General features: G+C 36.1%; 1 protein-coding gene across 1 annotated transcript in view; it reads left to right on the top strand.

Moving 5' to 3' along the window:
• Positions 1-10271, top strand: part of LOC108367258 (sodium-dependent neutral amino acid transporter B(0)AT3) — a 59893-nt gene that overhangs the window by 22688 nt on the left and 26934 nt on the right. The window contains exons 5-6 of the mRNA XM_017621849.1: positions 8298-8460; positions 8529-8735. Of these exons, the coding sequence (XP_017477338.1) occupies positions 8298-8460; positions 8529-8735 (370 nt within the window). The remainder of the gene's footprint in view (positions 1-8297; positions 8461-8528; positions 8736-10271) is intronic.

Here is a 10271-nt window from a genome sequence, read left to right as displayed (position 1 = left end):
ATACTTTGCGTTGTTTTCAGCAATAATGATTTCAGATCAACTTCGGCTGAATATTCAGTCGATTTAATCGTTGGCAGCAAAGTTTGTTTTTTTGTTTGCAATGCGTTTAAGCTCGGTATACAATCTTTATGTAACCGGTTTATTTTTGCACGTAAACTATTATATTTACGATCTGATGAGTTCAGATCTATGTATAGTGCGATTGAATCAGATATGGGCAAACCTTCGGTACTACTTTCAGAACATTCAACTTTGCTTGCTTTTTTCATTTTTTTCAGAGCATACTCGAGCTCTTCGATGGAATAGTTTTTCAACAAATGCTCTACCCTTCGATTTTTTGTTCTCCGTGAAGCTTCGCAAAATTCTTCTTTAGAAGGTCTTCCCCGTTCAGCACATTTATCCTTATTTCCATTGGAATCCGGAAGGGAAGGGAATGTCCAATTTAGCCATTTAGAATATGTTTTTTCAAAAGCGCTTCTTTTGCGGCCACTATAATTCCACTTATTTTTCATCTCACTATTAAAAAGTTTTATTTTTTGATTCAAAAGTGCTTTGTCGCATTTAGCGTGTATTAATTTGTCTTCAAAAAATGCAGATAATGCAGACACTCTATCTGATGGACGAGTAGAAATCCAGATATCAGCTAAAATTGAGTTTTTTATAATTGAATTCATATTAATATTAGTTTTTTCAGTATTTTACGCTTCACTACACAGCACAGAACACTACCGAGTGTGTCTACAGTAATAAACTTTACTATTTTTAAAGAATGTTTTGGCATTTAAGTAATGGAAAATACTGTGGTAACTGTAATCAGTGAAATTTTTTTTTTGCAAAAGTTTATTTTATAACCTTAAAAAAAACGATTTTCTTCGAAAAGCGCAATGAGTCTGCAGACTTTTTTTTTNATTTCAAAGAAAAATGCCCCTTATTTCAAATAAAAGAATAAAAAAAAACATACTTTTACATATTTTTTTTTTATCCCTTTGTAAACTTAGGAATTTTTTAAATTTTCTGCAACAAATTTTAGGGTGTAGCAAATAGGCCATTCCAGCCAGGAAACTCAATATTTTTTAAAAAGCTCTATAGAGTGGTTTCCTTACAGATTTTCTAATTAGAAAAATTGTGTCTTAAGATAAAGTATGATAAATTGTATTTTTAGCAATTTTTTTTTTAAAGACTCCAGCTAAAGGCATTTTCATAAAAGAAAAAATATATAAAAAACACACAACTTTAAGAGGTTTTTGTGAGAACCTTATGAGATAAAAACAAAAACTAAGTCCAGATCCTTAATCTAGGATAAATTTCCTTTCCAACGATACCAAACACGTTGACATACGTGACAACAATTTTTTTGATTTTTGCCCGCTCATACAGCACTGTGCGTCTGTCGATTTTAGAACTGGTTCGGAACTATAGAATTTAGGACTAGCTCGGAACTATCGAAAAAGGGATGCAGCGGGGGGCAATTGACACATCCTAGGACATCGCCATGTTGAATTCGCCAGTTGCTTGCATGCAAAAGAGATTTATCGCGAACCAGTACTGGCTCTAAATGTACTAGAAGCGCACCAGTCCAGAACTACAGATTTTCCCCACAGGGTACATACAGACATACATACATACATGCATACATACATACATACATACTTCCACAAATATGTAGTACATTTGTGTTTAAAATTTACTATCGCGCGGTTTTAATGTATAATGAGATAGACATTTATATTATTTATTACATAAAAAAAGAAATATAGTCAATATTGGTCAAGAAAAGGAGTTTCTATTATTGCCATCAGCGCAAAAACAAATACCGAAAATCCCAGGTTTATTTTCCAAGAATCCCGGGATTTTTGGGACTTAAAAAAGGTCGGGATCTCGGAATTAACATTCCTACCGCTAGCTTTGTGCCTTTTTTAAAATGGTCTGAAAGACCACAACGCTATTCGTAGAGTGAAAAGTTTCAAATGGCTAAAAATCGCCTTTGATTTTCTAGAATATTTTTGCCGAAGGTGTTACAGTTTTCTTTATACAAAAAGTCAATGCGCATTTTCATTTAACCATTCACAAGCCTTATTTATGTATCAATTTTATTCGTTAGTACCTTATTTTATTTTCTAAAAGAACCGGTTTTATTACAAAAAAGTACTGTAAATCTGTTATTTTGTTTGTTTCCTTTTTAAAGGTTGAATATTTTTATGAAAATATGTATATTGGGAAAATACCTGATCTAGAAAAACGGTATACCGATGGTAGATTAAGAGGTATATTGGGTGCCTAATTATAGTACAAGTGTAATCATGTCGGCATACTAATGTATGAAGCTTTTATGCCGAACATTAGATTAGATTTATGCCATTAAGTTTGGGTGCTTATAGGTACGGTGATCCTCAAGAAGTGAAGTATTTGCCTAGTGAGGGCTTCACAGTGGCATAGTAATGTTGCGCTTCGTTCTGCATCCAGATATAGTAGTTTAGCCTAACGGAGCTCCGTTGTGTTCGGTAAAACATCGTTATTTTTTATGAGCATATTAGATGTTTAAATTAGGGATTTCCGCGGGATAGCTGGACTCGCTGGACCCACGGACTGAGTTAAAATTGGCCGGGATGGGCGGTATCGGGAAGATGTGTAAAAATATGGCGGGACCAAAATCCTTTCCCGACTCTCCCGATAAAACCGCAACCCCCGTAAATTTACAAAATCTTCCTTAAAAACGATGTTTGAAATAAGCACTTTAAATGTTTTATTGAGGCGAAAACGATCAGCAAATTAAAACAAAATAATCGGAAGACGCCACGGGATCCGCGGTAAAATTCTGAAAGACGCCGGGATGGGCGGGTTCGGGTTTTTAAAATCGAACTTCGGGATGGGCGGGATCGGGATTAAATTAGTTAGTCCCGTGACCATCTCTAGTTTAAATGTGCTACGTGATTGGGTGAGGTTTCTTCAGCACTATATGCACTTTGATAAAAAAAATAAAAATAATTACAAAGAAAATGAAAGAGTGTTTAGGCCTCAAGCGTAAATGTGCCAATTTTTGTACCACCCTAATGCTTAATATTATGTTAACACTGTCGAACGGTTCTGTAAGCGAAATTTCCCTTGCCTTAAGAAACAGTTCGGCAGGATAACGTTAGAAAATAGAAAAACGGTCACTTACTTCTTTTGCTCACCAAGCGAATACATATTTGCCAAGGTAATCTGAAAATCCAACTATACTTGTATTTATCTCTTTATGAAAATATTTGAATAAAGATTTCATTATTTATACTAATACCACAAATTTCAATTTAGTTTTTCCCTACAATCATCGGCGGGAACTTGAATCTTTGTTGCCTAATACGTTCCGCTGGTGTTCATTGGTCCTTCGAGCCGGATGCTATCTTCTTAAAGTGGTTCTTGAACCCCTTGACACCCGCCTACCACAGACCACCCATGTGTGGAGCTCCATGCGGTATGAAATGCGAAGACAATACCTGATGAACGTATTTCGATACAGCGTTGGTGCGGGCATCAGCTTTTTATATCAAATGGCCCTGTAAAATCTACCCCCGTGTTGGTAAAAGCGCGCGAGAAAGTCGTTCTTTCTTGCGGAAGAATTCCCATCAGTTGATTTTGTGAGCGTTTTTTGTAGATCGTGCAGATCTTACAGTTAAATATAATGGATCGAATCATCGTTTTTACCCTCAGAATCCGATATTGCATTCTAATGAGGCGCAACATTAGTTGATTTTCTCCGTGCAATGAAATGTCGTGAACGAACTGGACAGTTAAACGAGATAACCTACCATTGTAAGGAAGGATGACTGGATGACGTTCGTTGTATGCCAGATCGAGGGATGCACCAAGACGTCCGCCTATTCTTAGTACACCTTCGGTGCCAATGAATGGATTTAGCGGCAATATTTCACTTTTGGCATCGATTGATTCTCCAGATTTTAATCTCGCGATTTCTGCTCCATAGTGCTGCTTCTGCGATATGATTATTAGCCATGTTGTCGTTGCCTTAATTTCACTGGCTGAAATTAAGCAAGATGTCGGCTTAAATGAAGCTTTTGTTTCCGGGTGAGATCTTTGAGAGAACCTCAACATGTATGATATTACTCTCAAAGCTCTAGGCAAGCTAGAAAATCGTTCAAGAATGTCGCTAATGTTTTCAGTTGTCACAGCTGCATGAACGTGCACCCTTTTTTCTTCCATGTTTGTGTTGTAGTCTGAATCTTGTGCTGGCCACTTCTCTTTATCTTCTTGTAGCCAAGAAGGTCCCTGCCACCACAAAGAGTGGGTGAGCAATTCGTGAGCTAGTACACCCCTACTTGCCAGGTCTGCTGGATTCGTTAATGAATCCACATGGCTCCAGTTTTTATTTCATACCTTGTCGATTATTTTTGTGATTCTATGGGCCACAAATGTAGACCATGAACACGGTGGTTTGCGTATCCAAGCCAGAACGATGGTTGAATCAGTCCACAAATGTAAGTTTAAATGGCCAAAATCAAGATTATTTACGACTGATTCAACGATCTCTGCCAGCAATACGGCACCACAAAGTTCCAATCGTGGTAAGAAAATGGTTTTCACTGGCGCTACTCTAGTTTTGGCCAGAATCAAGCTGATGAATACCTGGTCTTCTCTCTCTACGCGTAAGTAAACTGTGGCAGCATACGCCTTCTCAGACGCATCACAGAACCCGTGTATCCAATGTACCTATCGGGGTATCCGTATTTTATCGATTTCCTTGTAACCGTGCATGAACGATTGCCATCGCTCCATTGTGGTAGCCGTGGTGCCTTCTAACCAGATGCTCTGCATTAATATTTTTGCGACGATAATTACTGGTGCTAGCCATCCTAGTGGATCCAAAAGTTTGGCGATGGCTGAAAGAAATTCTCTCTTGGTTACATTTTTGTGATTTTCAATCGGTTTGGTTGTAAAATAGAAATGGTCAGCACGAGCATTCCATCTTATTCCAAGGGCTTTTGCACTGCTCGTATCATCAAACTCTAAAAAATCGTCATGTAAAAGATGTAATTTCCCTAGAAGCGTGTGAGGTCGGAGCGGAGACATCGGCTTTTTGCCTAGACCCAGAGCAGGGGAAGTGCCACCGTCACCAGTCATCTGAAAGGGAATATGTTGCAAGCGCAGACGAGTCCTCTAGAATGGAGTCGAATGCACGCCATCCAGGTACTAGCAGCGCATTGGAACTTCTGCGCTATAGCTTNCGCAGACGAGTCCTCTAGAATGGAGTCGAATGCACGCCATCCAGGTACTAGCAGCGCATTGGAACTTCTGCGCTGTAGCTTAGCCAACAGGCTGGATTGGAAACATATGCTTTCCAACCACCGTTCCGTCAGCATCGTCCTCAATATCGACGTCTGCGAAACCGTTCGCAGCAACAATGGAGATTGGAATCACATGCGTTCCAGCCGCCACATAGACGCAATTTTCGATCCGGTTTAATCCGAGCGGGACCGGAGGCAGCACTGCCCTTTCTATGCCTTACGGCGGTCGCACCCACCGCATTAGTGAAGATCGAAGCAGGAGGGCGACTTCACCTGATCCGAGCGCTAATCGATCCATGCACATCAAACTCAATCATCGCCGAAGATCTTGCTCGGGAGCTGAACTTAAATATGACGGCAGTCAACCACCAAAGGGGCTGTTTTAATAAAATGCGCGGCAAGTATGGTAATTCGATGACGGTCAGCACACACGCAGTGTCCGTCCGTAACTACCGCAAGCGTACACCGATCAGCAGCATCGACAGCGTGATTGCCAGTACGTACGCAAATTTTAAATTAGGTGCTGCCCAATTCCACATCTCTGCGCCAGTCCGTCTTACACTTCTACATTACTAAATTACTTCTTGGCGCCATTCCAGCGGGCGCACTCGTACCGCTTCTTGCCCAAAATACGATTTTTGGATGGGTTTTATCGGGCGCCTGTTAGTTGCATTATTTAAATTTACCTTATTCACTTTTAAGTTCCTTTTTTATATGAATATGAATGAATTACTGAATTAAAAGTGCAATTGAAATTTTAAAAACAATCACGTTTCCATTTCTTTAAGTTATTTATTAGAAACTAGAATTAAAGATGACGAGTTATATGTATATGCATAAATATATGTTAAACTGAAAATTTTATGAAAATTTAAAATACTTTGAAGTATGGTAGCTGGAATGAAGGTGCTTCGGTTGTTTCTTACAGCAAGGGGGTGGCATGTTTAGGCCTTAAGCCTAAATGTGCCAATTTTTGTGCCACCCTAATGCTTAACATTATGTTAACACTGTCGAACGGTTCTGTAAGCGAAATTTCCCTTTCCTTAAGAAACAGTTCGGCAGTTTAACGTTAGAAAATAGAAAAACCGTCACTTGCTTCTTTTGCGAGATCTGAAGGAAGAGGATTGTTCCAGCCACCATACTCCAGCTTTTATTCACCAAGCGAATACATATTTGCCAAGGTAATCTGAAAATCCAACTATACTTGTATGTATCTCTTTATGAAAATATTTGAATAAAGATTTCATTATTTATACTAATACCACATTTTCAATTTCATTTTTCCCTACAATCATCGGCGGGAACTTAAATCTTTGTTGCCTAATACGTTCCGCCGGTGTTCAAAGAGGAATAAAAAAGTGCAACACTTCTTGAAGTGACACTCTAATTTCCCGCCATGTCCATCGATGAAAACCATGGAATCAATAAATCGAGGTTGGCCAAATATCGGGAAGGAATAATCGATGTTTTGGGAACTCGATTTTGTCTCAAATCGTCGATTATTTACAAGAATCGTTGTCGATGTCGCCACCCTAATCCGAATGAGAGAGTTTGAAAATGTTGTAAAGAAAATCCTTATTAATAAAGAAGAATAGAAAATACGTTTTAAAATACAAACTACAAATACTGCTTAAAAAAGCATTTAAAATACAAGTACAAACTTTTTTAAAAATATATTTAAATACGTATTTTTTACTTTCTATTTGTATTTTGAATACTTGTATTTGAATTACTTAACATCGCTGCTGATGTTAGCTGTTCTACCCAGGGTTTGCAAATAAGGAATATTTTTTATATGGGGTGATCTATCACTTGTATTAATTTTATCTCGCTTAAATTTTAAGCATTGCTTGTGTATGATATAAGTAGTCCGTTAGAACCTTATCAGTATTTTTCATTTTGAAATATACCACAAAACTAACTAATTCCGATTTTGCTATTACAATGATATAACAGTACATTTTACACACAAAAAAAAAATGAATATATTCGCAAAACTATGGGTAAATTATAGTAAAATTGCGTACTTAGTTATTCTCTCTGACGTCAGGATTTTTTTAAAGGACTTTGAAATTTAAAAAATATGATTATTTCAAAAAATTGTTCAAAAAGTTCAGTCCAATATAGGATACCAATAAGGGTATCATATAAAAGAAAAAGTTCTGTAGAATTATACCGGAATAAATTTTTTTGGGGAAAAGGACGAATGGGTATGCAAAATGTCCTTTATAAATTTTTTCCTTAAATATCCTTGAAAATTTGCAATATCTTTTTTGAAAAAATTATTGTTTGAGGNATATTCGCAAAACTATGGGTAAATTATAGTAAAATTGCGTACTTAGTTATTCTCTCTGACGTCAGGATTTTTTTAAAGGACTTTGAAATTTAAAAAATATGATTATTTCAAAAAATTGTTCAAAAAGTTCAGTCCAATATAGGATACCAATAAGGGTATCATATAAAAGAAAAAGTTCTGTAGAATTATACCGGAATAAATTTTTTTGGGGAAAAGGACGAATGGGTATGCAAAATGTCCTTTATAAATTTTTTCCTTAAATAGGCTTGAAAATTTGCAATATCTTTTTTGAAAAAATTACTGTTTGAGGACCAATATATGCACGACCTCATCATCGATTTTCGTCCTGAAAATTGTATTAATTTATAAAGATAAAATTTATTAAAAGAGCACCTATTCGTCCTTGTAAGCCAAAAAACTTTATTGGTTTTAAGTTTTACAGAATTTCCTCTCTCATTTGGTACCCATATTGTTATTCCACATTGCACTGATTTGTTTTTAATAATTTTTTGAACTAACCATATCTTTAAAATTTCAAAGTACTTTGAAAAAAAAATCCTGAGGTCAGAGTAAAAAATAAAAACTCAGTTTTACTATATTTGGTCCATAGTTTTGTGAATATATCGATTCTTTTGTGTGTTTGGATTTAATTTAATTTTATTTTTTTTTTTGTCGCACGGTGTAACAACTAACACATTTTGACTGCATATCCTACACAGATTTACCGAGGACATATATCAGATGACTGGATACCGACCCGGCCTCTACTGGCAGTTGACCTGGCGTTATATTGGACCAGTGATTATGGTGGCCATTTTAGTTTCATCTGTGGTCTTTATGGTGATCAAGAACCCCACTTACGGAGCTTGGAATGCACAACTTGTAATAAACATTATATACATGCGGAGAATCATTAAAAATGAAACTAACTTTTTCGCAAATTTTTATAGGGCGCAGTGCAACAAGCTAACTATCCGTCTTGGGTGATGGTTATAGCTTTAGCTATGATTCTTGCTGGGGTATTGCCAATGCCCATCGTTTTCTTGATGCGAAGCTTCCAATGCTTGAAAGTGGATCTAGATATACACCAGGGCTCAATCAGACGAAATGAAACCACGGCATCAACAAAAGAAATGATCGACAATGATGATGATGAGGTGATTTTTAGAAGATGTTTCAATTTAAGTTATATGGACAGTTTTATTTTTATTTTCTGTAAAAAGACAAGCGCACAGCTATTCGTTTATGTGCAGTTAGTTTGCTTTTGTAAATCAAATTTTAACACAACAAATAACACATATTTATTACTCTTATTGTTTATTGCTTACATTGTAACTAATCTATATTATGCGGTTACTAACATATACCTGAAAAACCTTGAAATCAGGTCATGAGTCCGGATATGCCACCTCAGAACTCATTAGCAGCGACACGGTTTACTATCGGCGAATTTGAGGTAAGTTTTAGGAGAACAGAGTACAAAGACAGCGTTTTTATACACCAAAATCATTTCAACATCAAGCATCGTAAAATAAGTACATTAGAGATGTGCGAATAATCAATCAATCGAACAAGCTGATTAACCAAAGCTAATTAATTAACTAAGCAAATAATAATTATTTTTGATTAATCAAAATGATTAATTTTCCGATTAGTTACGTATTGATTAATCAGAATCTTATTAATTTGATTAATCAGCAAACTGATTAATCATAACCTGATTAACCAGAAATCTGAGTAATTCCTCTTATATTTTGTTTTGCATACATACAAACATATCGTCGTTTAGAGTACAAAACCGCGTATCAACAAAGTGAAAAACCGCATATGTGAGATTGCTTTAATTATTTTCTAGAGAGTAAAAACACTCATACTTTTTTCTAAATGGTTCCCTTTTTGATAAAGCAATCGCATTTCTTGCAAGTATATTTCAGGACGAATGGTTTAGGATTGAGCCAAGAACTTGTGTGAGCAAATACAATTATTGGCAGCAAATGTCAGTTACGCAGTTTTGCAGAATGAAGATACGCGGTTTTGTACTTTAAACGACGATATGTGTGTATGTAAGTTAACGAAAACTACGTTACGTTTTTACTTTAGGAGCGAATCGCTCCTTCTTTATTGAGTTAGCAAAACCAACTGCACTAAACCCAAATCGAAAACCAATATCGTAGTTGTTTCTGCCCTGCAGGAAATGGATCTAACTATAAGCTAACTTTAAGTTGATTAGGAAGGAGCTAAAAGTCACTTGTTATCTGTATATATTCTTTGGCGAAAGCTAACTATATTTGTATGGTGATGGCCGCGAAATAGTCAAGGGTGGTTACCTCTGCATTAGATGTAGTCAGGGGTGGTTTCCTGTGCATTTGATGTAACTAACTTGTAACTAGATACTTTTGGACATAAAATATCAATAGAAAAAACAAAATATTTTTTTTATTTCTTTTTTATTTTTATTTACTTTATTTATTTTATTACATTTCATATTTGTTTACATATTCTCCTGTAGGTGGTCCCATGTTCCAACTCCGTCAGACATATCTTCAAAACGATAATATGAAATTTCGATCTTCCTTTTATTTGTCCTCAATTCGAAAGAGTATTTGCGAAGTGCATGATATTTAAATAGAAATGCGTTTAAAGAAAACAATCTCCTTCATTACTCCTGCATTACTTGTCAACTAGTTTCAAGT

Source organism: Rhagoletis zephyria, unplaced genomic scaffold (genome assembly GCF_001687245.7).
Source record: "Rhagoletis zephyria isolate East Lansing unplaced genomic scaffold, Rhagoletis_zephyria_1.1 Rzeph_scaffold_02607, whole genome shotgun sequence".
In the NCBI taxonomy this organism is placed as follows: domain Eukaryota; kingdom Metazoa; phylum Arthropoda; class Insecta; order Diptera; family Tephritidae; genus Rhagoletis; species Rhagoletis zephyria.
The sequence above is the reverse complement of the archived record's forward strand: the minus strand, read 5'-3'. Positions and strand labels throughout refer to the sequence as shown.